General features: G+C 45.7%; 2 protein-coding genes across 9 annotated transcripts in view; both read left to right on the top strand.

The window, feature by feature from the left end:
- tsen2 (TSEN2 tRNA splicing endonuclease subunit) overlaps positions 1–1,348 on the top strand; it is a 13,879-nt gene extending 12,531 nt beyond the window's left edge. The window contains exon 12 of the mRNA XM_067586107.1: positions 1–1,348. This exon is cut by the window's left edge and continues 95 nt beyond it. The gene's annotated coding sequence lies outside the window, so the exon portion shown is untranslated.
- Positions 1,349–2,094: 746 nt separating this feature from the next.
- The window catches only part of LOC137180840 (RNA-binding protein 39-like), a 21,337-nt gene continuing 5,931 nt past the window's right edge, over positions 2,095–17,500 (top strand). For 2 of the 8 annotated variants that reach the window (XR_010928061.1, XM_067586105.1), the window contains exons 1-8: positions 2,095–2,253; positions 10,240–10,302; positions 11,646–11,695; positions 11,841–12,023; positions 12,502–12,555; positions 15,806–15,923; positions 16,207–16,359; positions 17,245–17,382. Coding sequence is in view for 2 of the 8 variants with exons in the window: in XM_067586105.1 (XP_067442206.1) it covers positions 10,252–10,302; positions 11,646–11,695; positions 11,841–12,023; positions 12,502–12,555; positions 15,806–15,923; positions 16,207–16,359; positions 17,245–17,382 (747 nt within the window). In the remaining 6 variants the exon portion in view is untranslated. Of the gene's footprint in view, positions 2,254–10,230; positions 10,303–10,599; positions 10,665–11,528; positions 11,548–11,645; positions 11,696–11,837; positions 12,024–12,501; positions 12,556–15,805; positions 15,924–16,206; positions 16,360–17,244; positions 17,383–17,500 lie in introns of those variants that run through there. The other 6 variants (XR_010928059.1, XM_067586104.1, XR_010928063.1 and 3 more) reach the window with 5 other exon arrangements.

The raw sequence follows: 17,500 nt of genomic DNA, 5'->3' as shown, positions 1-17,500 counted from the left end.
TGTCACAAAGAGACTAATAACATGAGAGTTGCAGCAGTGAGGTGAAAGGAGACTGAATCTGCCTGTTTAAAGATCTCCGGACATGTTGTAAGATACATAAAAAATAATAATATGTATCTAATATATTTGTCCTTAAAAACAACAGTTACCTCATTATAAACCTTCCTCCTCCTGGTAGGGCTGGGCAATATATGGATATTATAGTGATATCAGATATCATCTTAGATTTTGATACCTTCATATCGTGTTTTAAAGGCTGCATTACAGTGACGTGAAGTCATGTTCTGAACTTACCAGACTGTTCTGTTATTTGCATTGACCCACATAGTCATTATATCCACATTACTGATGATTATTTATCAAAAATCTCATTGTGTAAATATTCAGATTCAGACGACTGTATTTATCCCAGAAGGGTTAAATCAGTTCTACAGTTTATCTGGACACACAAGGACCCCGAGCTCCACAGGTGAGCAGCAACATGTCAGACAGCAGATCAGCATCCGGGTACAAGGAACCCTCAGGTGGCCCCGTATACGTATACGCAGCTAACAGGAAGGGCCAAACCAGGATAAAAACACCCGTTACAGTTCACATAAGTAGCCTGATAGCAGTCAGGTAGAGGGAAGCGCCCACACTGCACACACACAATATCATTTGTGAAAGCACCAGTAGTCATCCCTACAATACTGATGCAATATCAATATGGAGGTATTTGGTGAAAATGATTGTGATATTGCCCCGCCCTCCTCCTCCTTCATTAAAACTGTAAATATTGTTGATTCTGAAGTTTTCCTGCTGGACACCAGATGTCTCCTCAGTGTTTGTGCATCGGTGTCTTCAAGTTTCCACATCACGCTGGTGGACGTTACATACTGGACCGCGATTGGCTCCGAACCAGCTGTGATGTCATAAATGCTGCTCATAGACCCGCCCCTTAAATTCAGATTTAAGGTGAGCTCAGAGGAACTTTCCAAACTGCACAGAAGAGAACAAACATCCAGCTGAAGGAAGAAGAAGAAACATGTTTGTGAGGAACTTTGAATGTTTCATTAAAGCTCGTCAGTAAACTCGTCTTTACGTTCAGTTTGTCACCAAAACTCAGCGTGTGTTTCCTTCTTGTTCACCAGCAAGCAGTCTTCTTCTTCTTCTTCTTCTTCTTCTTCTTCTTCTTCTTCTCTTTCTTCTTCTTCTCTGTATTTATTGGCACATACAGTCGACTGCTACAAACACTTCTAAACAAAGACTTGACCTCTGAGTGCTGCTTCAGTCTGGACTCGGTGAAGGTTCAGAGACGTTCTGCTCTGTTGACTCACATTCAGGCAGAATAAAAATCATCTGGTTCTCATTTTTATGGCATCACATGATGTTTTTATTGATGAGTTTTAAAAGTGAGTTTTCTCATATTCTTCTCTATACGTGTTGAGGTTTTTAATCACATCATCGTTATTATTCTACATATGTACACTTCTGCTTAATTTTAGAAATTCACAATCATGATGACGTAGTAACGGTTGTAGTTTTACTTGCCTCCTTTTTTAGTTGTATTTCTTTTAAATGTTAACTTTAAATTGTATTAGTATAAGTATTCTCCATTTCATCAAGCCAAATTGAAATGCATCATTATTATTATTAGTTGTTATTTTTCAGTTAGTGACAAGTGCCCAACTCACCACTACAGCTCACATAACATTAAGATGAAGTGAGTGAACAGAATAATGAATAGAGCAGGCTCAGTTATCTGAGTAATACAACAATTTAACATAATTCAACAGTTTCAGACTGGATTTTGTCCTCCATCACTTCCATTGTGAGGTCATTATGAAGGATCTTCTAATGGTCAGTATGAACAGGAGGAATGATTACAGCAGAAACACAGGTTTCATGTTCATTTCCTGAATGTTGCTTTAAGACTCACCGGAACATTGTGAACCTTTGTTGATGTTCTTTTTTAATGTGAACACACTTTCTGTTGCTGTTCTCCGCATTTTCAGCTGCTGTTTGTGTATTAAGTTTGTTATATTGATGATTATCTCTAATCAATAATAATAATAATAATAGCAGTGACGATCTCGCGATAGTTGTCTGGCTCCCAAGAAGGAGTTACAATCTCGCGACAGTTGCCGAGCTCCTGTTTACACCATTAAGAGCCCGGGAGGCAGGTGTCTGTGGCGGGTACCGACAGGAGAAACCGTGAACCGGACAGGTCGACAGTTTCCTGGTTATTGACCCACCGAGCCGCTGTGTATCCAGGTAAAAACTCCTCTGCTGCCCGGCGCTCAGCCTGCTCTGCTGCCGTTAGCTGCTAGCTGCTAGCTGCTAGTAGTGGAGGCCTCAGGTGTTGCTCACCTGAAGTCAGACCGGCTGAGGTCACAGTATCGGGCCACCAGCCTCACCGGGGACACGCCGGGGTCACAGTTACTGGGGTTAAACTGTAGCTGTCCGGTGTAATTACCGGGACACTGAGCTGTTAGGCTAACGGCGACAGTAACCTCCGAGATGCGGATATAACCTGGTTCTCTGAGAAGCTCTCCGTTATGTTAAAACATCAGGCAGGAGCCCAAATGAACAGTGAAACATGTTTTTCTAGCTGTAATTAATAATCTTTACGTTATTGCAAGTCAAACTGTCCCTGCAGTCTTAAACAAGTCAAACTGTCCCTGCAGTCTAAAACAAGTCAAACTGTCCCTGCAGTGTAAAACAAGTCAAACTGTCCCTGCAGTCTTAAACAAGTCAAACTGTCCCTGCAGTCTAAAACAAGTCAAACTGTCCCTGCAGTCTTAAACAAGTCAAACTGTCCCTGCAGTCTAAAACAAGTCAAACTGTCCCTACAGTGTAAAACAAGTCAAACTGTCCCTGCAGTCTAAAACAAGTCAAACTGTCCCTGCAGTCTTAAACAAGTCAAACTGTCCCTGCAGTGTAAAACAAGTCAAACTGTCCCTGCAGTCTAAAACAAGTCAAACTGTCCCTGCAGTCTTAAACAAGTCAAACTGTCCCTGCAGTCTAAAACAAGTCAAACTGTCCCTGCAGTGTAAAACAAGTCAAACTGTCCCTGCAGTCTAAAACAAGTCAAACTGTCCCTGCAGTGTAAAACAAGTCAAACTGTCCCTGCAGTCTAAAACAAGTCAAACTGTCCCTGCAGTCTAAAACAAGTCAAACTGTCCCTGCAGTCTTAAACAAGTCAAACTGTCCCTGCAGTGTAAAACAAGTCAAACTGTCCCTGCAGTCTTAAACAAGTCAAACTGTCCCTGCAGTCTTAAACAAGTCAAACTGTCCCTGCAGTGTAAAACAAGTCAAACTGTCCCTGCAGTCTAAAACAAGTCAAACTGTCCCTGCAGTGTAAAACAAGTCAAACTGTCCCTGCAGTCTTAAACAAGTCAAACTGTCCCTGCAGTCTTAAACAAGTCAAACTGTCCCTGCAGTCTAAAACAAGTCAAACTGTCCCTGCAGTCTTAAACAAGTCAAACTGTCCCTGCAGTCTAAAACAAGTCAAACTGTCCCTGCAGTGTAAAACAAGTCAAACTGTCCCTGCAGTCTAAAACAAGTCAAACTGTCCCTGCAGTGTAAAACAAGTCAAACTGTCCCTGCAGTCTAAAACAAGTCAAACTGTCCCTGCAGTGTAAAACAAGTCAAACTGTCCCTGCAGTCTAAAACAAGTCAAACTGTCCCTGCAGTCTTAAACAAGTCAAACTGTCCCTGCAGTCTTAAACAAGTCAAACTGTCCCTGCAGTGTAAAACAAGTCAAACTGTCCCTGCAGTCTAAAACAAGTCAAACTGTCCCTGCAGTCTAAAACAAGTCAAACTGTCCCTGCAGTCTTAAACAAGTCAAACTGTCCCTGCAGTCTTAAACAAGTCAAACTGTCCCTGCAGTGTAAAACAAGTCAAACTGTCCCTGCAGTCTTAAACAAGTCAAACTGTCCCTGCAGTCTTAAACAAGTCAAACTGTCCCTGCAGTGTAAAACAAGTCAAACTGTCCCTGCAGTCTTAAACAAGTCAAACTGTCCCTGCAGTCTTAAACAAGTCAAACTGTCCCTGCAGTCTAAAACAAGTCAAACTGTCCCTGCAGTCTTAAACAAGTCAAACTGTCCCTGCAGTCTTAAACAAGTCAAACTGTCCCTGCAGTCTTAAACAAGTCAAACTGTCCCTGCAGTGTAAAACAAGTCAAACTGTCCCTGCAGTGTAAAACAAGTCAAACTGTCCCTGCAGTCTAAAACAAGTCAAACTGTCCCTGTAGTCTTAAACAAGTCAAACTGTCCCTGCAGTCTAAAACAAGTCAAACTGTCCCTGCAGTGTAAAACAAGTCAAACTGTCCCTGCAGTCTTAAACAAGTCAAACTGTCCCTGCAGTCTAAAACAAGTCAAACTGTCCCTGCAGTGTAAAACAAGTCAAACTGTCCCTGCAGTGTAAAACAAGTCAAACTGTCCCTGCAGTCTTAAACAAGTCAAACTGTCCCTGCAGTCTTAAACAAGTCAAACTGTCCCTGCAGTGTAAAACAAGTCAAACTGTCCCTGCAGTCTAAAACAAGTCAAACTGTCCCTGCAGTGTAAAACAAGTCAAACTGTCCCTGCAGTCTAAAACAAGTCAAACTGTCCCTGCAGTCTTAAACAAGTCAAACTGTCCCTGCAGTGTAAAACAAGTCAAACTGTCCCTGCAGTCTTAAACAAGTCAAACTGTCCCTGCAGTCTTAAACAAGTCAAACTGTCCCTGCAGTGTAAAACAAGTCAAACTGTCCCTGCAGTCTAAAACAAGTCAAACTGTCCCTGCAGTCTTAAACAAGTCAAACTGTCCCTGCAGTGTAAAACAAGTCAAACTGTCCCTGCAGTGTAAAACAAGTCAAACTGTCCCTGCAGTCTTAAACAAGTCAAACTGTCCCTGCAGTGTAAAACAAGTCAAACTGTCCCTGCAGTCTTAAACAAGTCAAACTGTCCCTGCAGTGTAAAACAAGTCAAACTGTCCCTGCAGTCTTAAACAAGTCAAACTGTCCCTGCAGTGTAAAACAAGTCAAACTGTCCCTGCAGTCTAAAACAAGTCAAACTGTCCCTGCAGTGTAAAACAAGTCAAACTGTCCCTGCAGTCTAAAACAAGTCAAACTGTCCCTGCAGTGTAAAACAAGTCAAACTGTCCCTGCAGTCTTAAACAAGTCAAACTGTCCCTGCAGTCTAAAACAAGTCAAACTGTCCCTGCAGTGTAAAACAAGTCAAACTGTCCCTGCAGTGTAAAACAAGTCAAACTGTCCCTGCAGTCTTAAACAAGTCAAACTGTCCCTGCAGTCTTAAACAAGTCAAACTGTCCCTGCAGTCTTAAACAAGTCAAACTGTCCCTGCAGTGTAAAACAAGTCAAACTGTCCCTGCAGTCTTAAACAAGTCAAACTGTCCCTGCAGTCTAAAACAAGTCAAACTGTCCCTGCAGTCTTAAACAAGTCAAACTGTCCCTGCAGTGTAAAACAAGTCAAACTGTCCCTGCAGTCTTAAACAAGTCAAACTGTCCCTGCAGTCTTAAACAAGTCAAACTGTCCCTGCAGTGTAAAACAAGTCAAACTGTCCCTGCAGTGTAAAACAAGTCAAACTGTCCCTGCAGTGTAAAACAAGTCAAACTGTCCCTGCAGTCTTAAACAAGTCAAACTGTCCCTGCAGTGTAAAACAAGTCAAACTGTCCCTGCAGTGTAAAACAAGTCAAACTGTCCCTGCAGTGTAAAACAAGTCAAACTGTCCCTGCAGTCTAAAACAAGTCAAACTGTCCCTGCAGTCTTAAACAAGTCAAACTGTCCCTGCAGTGTAAAACAAGTCAAACTGTCCCTGCAGTCTTAAACAAGTCAAACTGTCCCTGCAGTGTAAAACAAGTCAAACTGTCCCTGCAGTCTTAAACAAGTCAAACTGTCCCTGCAGTCTTAAACAAGTCAAACTGTCCCTGCAGTGTAAAACAAGTCAAACTGTCCCTGCAGTCTTAAACAAGTCAAACTGTCCCTGCAGTCTTAAACAAGTCAAACTGTCCCTGCAGTCTTAAACAAGTCAAACTGTCCCTGCAGTCTTAAACAAGTCAAACTGTCCCTGCAGTCTTAAACAAGTCAAACTGTCCCTGCAGTGTAAAACAAGTCAAACTGTCCCTGCAGTGTAAAACAAGTCAAACTGTCCCTGCAGTGTAAAACAAGTCAAACTGTCCCTGCAGTCTAAAACAAGTCAAACTGTCCCTGCAGTCTTAAACAAGTCAAACTGTCCCTGCAGTCTAAAACAAGTCAAACGGTCCCTGCAGTGTAAAACAAGTCAAACTGTCCCTGCAGTCTTAAACAAGTCAAACTGTCCCTGCAGTGTAAAACAAGTCAAACTGTCCCTGCAGTGTAAAACAAGTCAAACTGTCCCTGCAGTGTAAAACAAGTCAAACTGTCCCTGCAGTGTAAAACAAGTCAAACTGTCCCTGCAGTCTTAAACAAGTCAAACTGTCCCTGCAGTCTTAAACAAGTCAAACTGTCCCTGCAGTCTTAAACAAGTCAAACTGTCCCTGCAGTGTAAAACAAGTCAAACTGTCCCTGCAGTGTAAAACAAGTCAAACTGTCCCTGCAGTCTAAAACAAGTCAAACTGTCCCTGCAGTGTAAAACAAGTCAAACTGTCCCTGCAGTCTAAAACAAGTCAAACTGTCCCTGCAGTCTAAAACAAGTCAAACTGTCCCTGCAGTCTTAAACAAGTCAAACTGTCCCTGCAGTCTTAAACAAGTCAAACTGTCCCTGCAGTGTAAAACAAGTCAAACTGTCCCTGCAGTCTTAAACAAGTCAAACTGTCCCTGCAGTGTAAAACAAGTCAAACTGTCCCTGCAGTCTTAAACAAGTCAAACTGTCCCTGCAGTGTAAAACAAGTCAAACTGTCCCTGCAGTGTAAAAGTCTTTCTTGCTTCTTGACGTTGATGTTTTCTTTCTATAGTGATAGTAACATGTTTTATGTTCATCTGGACTAATGACTTGTTTTATGACACGCTGGAAAAACTAAAGCTGTTCTTTTCATTTTAATTAACACAAGACTAAAGAAACCAGACTGTTGACATCATAGAAGCTGTCATCAGAGATTTTCTTACTCCACTATTCAAGTATTCCTTTAGAATTAGTCTCTGTACCAAATGTTGAACCACAAATGTATTTTGCATGGATAGATATCTTATCAGTCGTTAATAAATGGCTGATCGATCCTTTATTAATGTTTCAGAGTGTTTTCAAAATCACACTATATTATGATCTCATGTCATCAAAAACAGGAGAACATAACAGCCACAATTATTTCTGTTCACTTATTGAAAGTGAAGAGTGCAACAACATTTGAATGGTGAGTTTCATTATTACCAGTAAAGCCATCAATCAACACCCTCTGTGCAAAACTATGGCAGCTGCACAAAAATACATAATTGTGAAATATTGAAATATTTCCATTTTACATATTCTGGGCCACTTTAAGGGCATTATGTGTGTGTGTGTATATATATATATATATATATATATATATATATATATATACAATGCAGTGTAGCTTACTGGTGGGCCATATTTTTTTCCCCAGGATGGTGAAGTCATGACGGGCCCTACTCTGCTTCTGATTGGCTGGTACTGGTTGCCTTCGTTGGTTGGGTTGGTTAGGTTCAGGCGTGAGAAGTGAGATTGGTGAGGGTTAGGGGTAACAGGGTAAACCAGTCATCATCAATCATGACACCCAGGTTCCGGGCAGACTTTGTGGGCATGAGTTGGGTTGATTCGAGCTGGTTGCTGATGTTTTGTTGTATGGAGGGACTGGCTGGGATGACAAGGAGCTCAGACTTCGAGAGGCTGAGTTGAAGGTGGCGTTCTTTCATCCATGTCCACATCCGTCGGCAAGACACGATGAGATCCCAGCCGAGACTGTGTGGTCTTCCGGCAGGAGCGACAGGAAGAGCTGAGTATCATCAGCATAGCAGTGGTATGAGAAGCTATAGGAGCTGATGATTGCGCCAAGTGAGGTGGTGTATAATGAGAAGAGAAGAGAACCAAGCACTGACCCCTGAGGAACCCCTGTGGATAAGCTGTGCAGTTTGGACAGCCCCCCCCCCCCCCCCCCAAGATGCTCTAAAATATCACCCTGACAGGTAGGACATGAACCAGCAGAGGGCGGATGCTGAGATACCGAGCTCAGTGAGTGTGGGGAGGAGGATTTGGTGGTTGACTGTGTCAAAGGCAGCTGACAGATCCAGCAGCAGTAGAGCTGAGGACTGACCAGCAGCTCTAGCTGAAAGCAGTGAGTCCATAACCGACAGGAGGGCAGTCTCAGTAGAGTGACGGCGCTTAAAGCCGGACTGATTCGGGTCGTACAGGTTGATTGTGTGCTCAAGTATTTTTGATAAGAAGGGCAGGAGTGAAACCGGTCTATAGTTTTCAACCTGAGCTGGGTTGAGTGCAGGTTTTTTGTGCAGCGGGGTGAATCGAGCTTGCTTAAATGTGGCGGCGAAAACACCTGTTGTAAGTGAGGAGTTGATGATGTGTGTGACTGCAGGGTTAAGTGTGGGGAACTGGTCTGTAGAAGGTTGGATGGTATTGGGTCCAGTGGACAGGTAGTGGGACAAGAGTCCAGCAGAAGTTTGGAGACGTCGTCCTCGGTCAGAGGGGAGAATGAGGACAGCGTGGCCCTGTCAGGATCAGAGGACTGATTACAGGAGGTTGGAGGAGGAGGTGGATTGAGGAGCAAATTAAAAGCAGAGAACATTTTCTGAGCGTCTGAGGTGCCACAGATCTTGTTCTGATAGTAAGTGGTCTTAGCTGTTTTTAAACTGGAGGAGAATGATGCTGCTAGGAGACCCTGACAGTCACTGACATCAGTGGACTCTCTGGATTTTCTCTCCGCTGCTCTGAGCTCCATCCTTTGCTCTCTGTCTTCAGTGAGCCGTGGACTAGGGGGATGATGTGAGCAGGTTTGGATGTTAGAGGGCAGAGATGGTGAAGAGAGGAGGCTAGTGAGGAGCAGAGTGTCTGTAGCTTCATTGAGGGGAATTCATTATGAGGAGGCAGGGTAGCCAAGACCTCATTGGAAAGTTGAGTCAGTGTGAGCAAAAGGATGTTGAGGTGGAAGGAGACCAACTGCGGAGCAGCATGAGGATGTTCTGTAAGGAGATGGTGAATTGGATAAAGATCAGACAGATGTACGAGGGTGACAGTCAGATTTGCTGTGGAGCAGTTCTGAATAAACATCCGAGTGTTTCCTGCTTTGTGTGTGGGAGGGGTGGAGATCTGTTTGACATCGAATGAAGACAGAAGTGACAGGAAGTCAGCTGCTCGGGTTTTGTCAGTGTGGATATTCAGGACAGTCAGAGGTGTGTCGTCATCAGGAATGGCTGAGTGTAACATGTCTAGTTTGACTACAAAGTTTCCCGGTTGACTCTCTGGTGGTTGATATGACAACCACAACCAGCTGAACAGGAGCAGTAACTCTGATTGTGTGGTATTCAAAGGAGGAGTTGTTGCTTGGCAGAGAAAGCTTACTGAATTTCCAGTGTTTGGAAACGAGGACCCCTCAGAGACTTGAGAGTGCGGCTGGTGTAGCGGTGTTTTCTGGACGGATCCAGGTTTCGGTCAGGACTAGAACCTGAATGTCTGTCATATTAGCGAGTGCTTGGATGAATTCAGTTTTGTTTACAGTCAACTGGCAGTTCCAATGGCCAAGAGTGAAGGAGGACTGAGTAGACGAGGCTTTTCTGACTGAAATGAGGTTTTCCGGGTTGCACTGTCTACGACAGGTGTGTTGTTTTTTTTCTCGAAAGCATTGGATGACAGGAATGTGTTTGTAGCAGATGGTGAGTGAGGAAGGCTACGTTGATAGATCGTAGAAAGGGACTCACCGTTCGGTGGACTTGCTCGGTGGACAGGTAGACTTGCAGGTCTTTACACAATTCGGTCTTAAGGACTGACGCTTCCACTGATGCTAGAGCGCAGCTTGTGTGTTTAAATACCAGGAAGTGTCACAGCTGAACCCGCCCCTTTCAGATTTTCACAGTAAGGCAACAATAGAGGGTGTGAACCCTGTCAGTGACCCACCAATTGAAATTCAGAGAGCGAAACCAGGAAGTGCTCTGCTCCAACAAAGCCTGAGACAAAGTTTCAGAAACACTCACCAACCAGCTGCTATCTCCTGTGTTCTAGATCAGAGCTTGTTCTGTTTGGAGTTTAGTTCAGTCTCTCTTTATAGGCTTGGTCAGGCTTGGGATTAAGCAAACAGCTCACTGTGTGTGTTCGCAGACCAGCAGCAAGATGGCAGATGACCTGGACATCGAGGCGATGCTGGAGGCTCCGTACAGGAAGGTGAGTCTGTCTGTCCTCTGAGGTACCGACACACTAGTTTGGCAACACAGCTGTGATCTACAGTTAATCTGGAATCTCATATTATTCCTTCAGTTTTTTGTGCATTGATGTGCAAATAATGCTCATCACACCAGTCCTCAAAGCAGTCCTCTTCACTCTGTAGCTGCTAATGTTAGAATAACTGTAGACAGTAGAGTTGGGCTGATGATGATGATGATGATGATGATGATGATGATGATGATGATGCGTTCCTTTTCAGACTGTCATGAATAAATGCCCGTCTATCTCTCTTTGTAGACTTGCCTAACGATTTCTCACCTCTGCTCCCCTGAATGCCAGTGTGATCTGTCACAGACATGAAGGTAGTAAAAAGCCCCATCATGCATTGCTGTACTGTGGTCCCCATGGTAACATGACTGTGGTTCCCTTGGTAACTGTAAACTGTCACACCGAGTTTGGCCCAACCCCCCCCCGAGGAGGAACAGCTGAGGATTCTGGGAAATTAAGTGTCAGAGACAGACAGGAGAGCATGGAGCAGCTGAGTGATAATCACAGGAGGATCATGGGAAGGCAGCGTCACAATGCATTAGCATCAGAGTTAGCTGTTAGCTGTTAGCTAAGCATAAAGTAGTAGTTTATGTCCTGCTGGAACCGTTCTGCATCCCGGCTCTGAGCTCTAAGCAGGGACTCAGAATGAGGGTTCAACCGAGACTCTGAAAGTCTCCACATCCTGAGACTAAAAGTGACCGACCGGGTAGTCAGTCTGAACATTTAATCTGAGAGCAGCTCCTTAATCTGAGTCAATAAACATTTAATCTGAGAGAGCAGCTCCTTAATCTGAGTCAATAAACATTTAATCTGAGAGAGCAGCTCCTTAATCTGAGTCAATAAACATTTAATCTGAGAGAGCAGCTCCTTAATCTGAGTCAATAAACATGTAATCTGAGAGCAGCTCCTCATACAGGCATGGTACCTGCACAGGTGAGGCAGTGTGTCAGGTGTAGTGGAGGTTGTGTCCGGGGTTCTTCTTCTGGGCTGAGTGTAGTGACTAAGCCTCCTGTCTGCTTCAGGGCCCTTCAGAGGAGTCCCACCACAGAAGAAGAAGAGTCGCGTCTGCTGCCGGAGTTCCAGCCGGCTACCGGGCTGCAGCCTGGGACTGACTGACTGATCCAGACTGACCTCTGACCTCTAACACCCCCCACGCCCCCACGCCCCCCCCCGTCACACACAACAATCTGCTTCAATGTGACTCATTTAACTGTGTCTATATTCTCTCTTGTCCCCCCTCCCTCCTGGACACCTGAATGTTGCGTCCTCATGCTGTTCTCTGTCGACCCGCTTAGGACGACGCCAAGAACCCGAATCCCAACGGGCAGGAGGAGCACAGCAAGAGGTACCCGTCTTTCTGACTGTCTGTGAGACAGGTTAGCTGACGTGACGCTCATGGCGTGACAGCGGGAGGAGGTGTGTCAATGTATCTGACTCACCGTGTGACCCGGGTGGACCCGTGTTCTGATTGGCTGCTGTGTGTCCAGCAGGAAGAAGCGCAGCCACAGTCGCAGCCGTGAAAGGAAGTGCAGCCGCAGTCGAGACAGGAAGAGAAGCCGCAGCCGAGAACGCAAACGCAGCCGAGACAGACGGAGAAGCCGCAGCCGAGAGCGCCGCCGCAGCTGCAGCAAGAGCCGAGAGAGGGGGGGGCGCTACAGGGAGCACCACAAACAGTCAGTACTGCAATACTGTAATACTGCAAGTTATACTGCGAGTTATTATAGAGTATCACAAACAGTCAGTACTGCAATACTGTAATACTGCAAGTTATACTGCGAGTTATTATAGAGTATCACAAACAGTCAGTACTGCAATACTGTAATACTGCGAGTTATACTGCAAGTTATTATAGAGTATCACAAACAGTCAGTACTGCAATACTGTAATACTGCAAGTTATTATAGAGTATCACAAACAGTCAGTACTGCAATACTGTAATACTGCAAGTTATTATAGAGTATCACAAACAGTCAGTACTGCAATACTGTAATACTGCAAGTTATTATAGAATAGTGGAAGTCACAGTGGAGGAGGAAGTGCATCTCTCTAACCTGTCTCTCTCTCTCTAACCTGTCTCTCTCTCTAACCTGTCTCTCTCTCTCTCTAACCTGTCTCTCTCTCTCTCTAACCTGTCTCTCTCTCTCTGTCCAGCCGTCGGCAGTCCAGGAGTAAGAGTCCTGTCAGGAAGGAGAAGAGTCCAATAAGGTGAGAGCTTGTTATGATGTCATTTGACTTCAGATTTCTGGGTGGTTTTAAGGCATGTCTGTTTACACTCCAGGTGCATTATGGGAGATGTAGTGAGTAAAAGTCAGGACGTCTGCACCCTGCACTGCTGCTCAGATGTATTCTGTCTCTCCTGTCTCTATGGAGGGTTACAGTCAGACTAGTCTTGCATAGCCAGACCCGTCACCACAGCGCTAAGCCCAGGATGCAGCGACTGTGCCCTTGCAAAATGGTGTTGGAGTAGGGAGGATACTAAATCCCAGCAAAAGAAAGTGCCACATACAACAGTAAAAGACGTATGTCGACTGTGTTACACAAGGCGGCTGATGGCAGACTTATACCCACAGTCAGACTACAGTCAGACAGGTCAGTCAGACTACAGTCAGACTACAGTCAGACAGGGAGTCAGACTACAGTCAGACAGGTCAGTCAGACTACAGTCAGACAGGGAGTCAGACTACAGTCAGACAGGTCAGTCAGACTACAGTCAGACTACAGTCAGACAGGGAGTCAGACTACAGTCAGACTACAGTCAGACAGGTCAGTCAGACTACAGTCAGACTACAGTCAGACAGGGAGTCAGACTACAGTCAGACAGGTCAGTCAGACTACAGTCAGACTACAGTCAGACAGGGGAGTCAGACTACAGTCAGACTACAGTCAGACAGGTCAGTCAGACTACAGTCAGACTACAGTCAGACAGGTCAGTCAGACTACAGTCAGACTACAGTCAGACTACAGTCAGACTACAGTCAGACAGGTCAGTCAGACTACAGTCAGACTACAGTCAGACAGGTCAGTCAGACTACAGTCAGACTACAGTCAGACAGGGAGTCAGACTACAGTCAGACTACAGTCAGACAGGGAGTCTGACTACAGTCAGACTACAGTCAGACAGGGAGTCAGACTACAGTCAGACAGGGAGTCAGACTACAGTCAGACAGGTCAGTCAGACTACAGTCAGACTACAGTCAGACAGGGAGTCAGACTACAGTCAGACTACAGTCAGACAGGTCAGTCAGACTACAGTCAGACTACAGTCAGACAGGGAGTCAGACTACAGTCAGACAGGTCAGTCAGACTACAGTCAGACTACAGTCAGACAGGTCAGTCAGACTACAGTCAGACTACAGTCAGACAGGGAGTCAGACTACAGTCAGACAGGTCAGTCAGACTACAGTCAGACTACAGTCAGACAGGTCAGTCAGACTACAGTCAGACTACAGTCAGACAGGGAGTCAGACAGGGAGTCAGACTACAGTCAGACAGGTCAGTCAGACTACAGTCAGACTACAGTCAGACAGGTCAGTCAGACTACAGTCAGACAGGGAGTCAGACTACAGTCAGACAGGTCAGTCAGACTACAGTCAGACTACAGTCAGACAGGGAGTCAGACTACAGTCAGACTACAGTCAGACAGGTCAGTCAGACTACAGTCAGACTACAGTCAGACAGGGGAGTCAGACTACAGTCAGACTACAGTCAGACAGGTCAGTCAGACTACAGTCAGACTACAGTCAGACAGGTCAGTCAGACTACAGTCAGACTACAGTCAGACAGGTCAGTCAGACTACAGTCAGACTACAGTCAGACAGGGAGTCAGACTACAGTCAGACAGGTGAGTCAGACTACAGTCAGACTACAGTCAGACAGGGAGTCAGACTACAGTCAGACTACAGTCAGACAGGGAGTCAGACTACAGTCAGACAGGTCAGTCAGACTACAGTCAGACTACAGTCAGACAGGGAGTCAGACTACAGTCAGACAGGGAGTCAGACAGGGAGTCAGACTACAGTCAGACAGGTCAGTCAGACTACAGTCAGACTACAGTCAGACAGGTCAGTCAGACAGGTCAGTCAGACTACAGTCAGACTACAGTCAGACAGGTCAGTCAGACTACAGTCAGACTACAGTCAGACAGGGAGTCAGACTACAGTCAGACAGGTCAGTCAGACTACAGTCAGACTACAGTCAGACAGGGAGTCAGACTACAGTCAGACTACAGTCAGACAGGTCAGTCAGACTACAGTCAGACTACAGTCAGACAGGGGAGTCAGACTACAGTCAGACTACAGTCAGACAGGTCAGTCAGACTACAGTCAGACAGGGAGTCAGACTACAGTCAGACAGGTCAGTCAGACTACAGTCAGACAGGTCAGTCAGGCTACAGTCAGACTACAGTCAGACAGGTCAGTCAGACTACAGTCAGACTACAGTCAGACAGGGAGTCAGACTACAGTCAGACAGGTGAGTCAGACTACAGTCAGACAGGGAGTCAGACTACAGTCAGACTACAGTCAGACAGGGAGTCAGACTACAGTCAGACAGGTCAGTCAGACTACAGTCAGACTACAGTCAGACAGGGAGTCAGACTACAGTCAGACAGGGAGTCAGACTACAGTCAGACAGGTCAGTCAGACTACAGTCAGACAGGTCAGTCAGACAGGTCAGTCAGACTACAGTCAGACTACAGTCAGACAGGTCAGTCAGACTACAGTCAGACTACAGTCAGACAGGGAGTCAGACTACAGTCAGACTACAGTCAGACAGGGAGTCAGACTACAGTCAGACAGGTCAGTCAGACTACAGTCAGACAGGTCAGTCAGACTACAGTCAGACTACAGTCAGACAGGGAGTCAGACTACAGTCAGACAGGTCAGTCAGACTACAGTCAGACTACAGTCAGACAGGGAGTCAGACTACAGTCAGACAGGTGAGTCAGACTACAGTCAGACAGGGAGTCAGACTACAGTCAGACAGGTCAGTCAGACTACAGTCAGACAGGGAGTCAGACTACAGTCAGACAGGTCAGTCAGACTACAGTCAGACAGGTCAGTCAGACTGCAGTCAGACAGGGGAGTCGGACTACAGTCAGACAGGTGAGTCAGACTACAGTCAGAGTTAATCCAGGTGTAGTGACACTGACTCTGCAGGCAGCCTCTACAGTCAGTATGGAGGGTTACAGTCAGACAGGTAGTGTGGGTGTTGTGACAGCTCTCCACTACAAACTCCATGTAATGTCTGATTGAGCTTTTGTGTGAATACAGCAGCTCATGTTCCAGAGAATCCACGGCGAGCGTGTTGGCGTGTTGATGACGTTTCTATCATGCGGCTGGCGCGAGATAAATGCAACAGGCCAGCTTGTTTGGACTGGGCCTGAAGGCTTCGCTGTGAAGCAGGCGCTGATGGGAGAGAGTACTTCCTGTAGTTTGATGCTGTTGACTCTGTACAGGCAGCCGATAGATAACCTGACTCCAGAGGAGCGCGATGCCAGGACGGTGTTCTGCATGCAGCTGGCAGCCAGGATACGACCCAGAGACCTGGAGGAGTTCTTCTCTGCTGTGGGGAAGGTAAACGCTGACACTGGCTGTGTTTCCACTGCAGAGAAACAAGCTGTAAGTCTGCAGCTCTTCATCTGACAGCTCAGTGTCCTCAGTTGTCACTGCAGCCAGTATGCTAGTATGCTAGTATGCAGTATGCTAGTATGCAGTATGCTAGTATGCAGTATGCAGTATGCTAGTATGCAATATGCAGTAGTACATACTTAGTTAGTACATAGTATGTATTACACTAGTGGGTGGTGGTTTTCGGTGGCTGGTTGCCGTGGTAACTGCCGCTGCGGTCACTCTGCAGGTTCGGGACGTGAGGATGATCTCAGACAGGAATTCGCGCAGGTCAAAGGGCATCGCCTACATCGAGTTTGTGGAGGCCAACTCTGTCCCTCTGGCCATCGGGCTGACGGGGCAAAGGCTGCTGGGAGTTCCCATCATTGTACAGGCCTCGCAGGTACACACACACACACACACACACACACACACACACACACACACACAGATGTGTGCAGTTTTCAGTAACACTTGATTTTACTGCGGCTTTAATTTCATATTAATTTCCTGGAAATGTGCAGGTATTTAACGGTTCATTATTAGGACATTTGGTACAAATTATAAGAAACAACTTCAAAAAGTGTGACGTTGGTTACGATTCATTATATTCATATGTAACTAGTGCAGTCCCCTTCAAAACGTGCCGATTGCTTATTATTTCTCAAAAACCACAAATATACAGACTGGTGACACGTTAAAGGAAAACCTGGTCCAGGTCTGAGTGCTGGACCCCTACAGTGAGGGGGTCTGGTCCAGGTCTGAGTGCTGGACCCCTACAGTGAGGGGGTCTGGTCCAGGTCTGAGTGCTGGACCCCTACAATGAGGGGGTCTGGGGACTCTGTTATGCTGGCAGGGTTTGGGGAAGGGTCACTGCTAATCAATACAAAGTAGTTGTGAGTGATCAGCTTTATCCTGATGGGAGTTACGACCTTCACAGTCACCTGATCTCAACCCAGCATCATCATCATCACAACACCGCATGAGGAAGATCTTTATGAAGCATGATGTTCAGAGTCTGTAGGATCAATAACAAGGCTGAGGACCTCAACCCTGTTTTCCCGTTACAGAAAGCAGGTTTCTGTAATACCATGAAATAATGCAGCCTGCTGGAGGACGGAGGGGATCTTCTGGTGGATAAAATGTCACATATGTGTTTAAAACAGACTCAGGAGTTTAAAACAGACTCAGGAGGTTAAAACAGACTCAGGAGTTTAAAACAGACTCAGGAGTTTAAAACAGACTCAGGAGTTTTAAAGACGAGTCAAAACACATTTTCTGTGTTCAGGCAGAGAAGAACAGAGCAGCAGCTGCAGCCAACAACCTGCAGAAAGGAACATCTGGACCCATGAGGCTCTACATCGGATCTCTGCACTTCAACATCACCGAGGAGATGCTGAGAGGCATCTTTGAACCGTTTGGACGGGTGAGACGCACTAATATACACACACTAACACACACTAATACACACTAACACACTAATACACACTAACACACACACTAATACACACTAACACACACTAATATACACACACTAACACACA

The sequence above is a fragment of the Thunnus thynnus genome, chromosome 4, assembly GCF_963924715.1.
Source record: "Thunnus thynnus chromosome 4, fThuThy2.1, whole genome shotgun sequence".
NCBI classification, from domain to species: domain Eukaryota; kingdom Metazoa; phylum Chordata; class Actinopteri; order Scombriformes; family Scombridae; genus Thunnus; species Thunnus thynnus.
The sequence above is the reverse complement of the archived record's forward strand: the minus strand, read 5'-3'. Positions and strand labels throughout refer to the sequence as shown.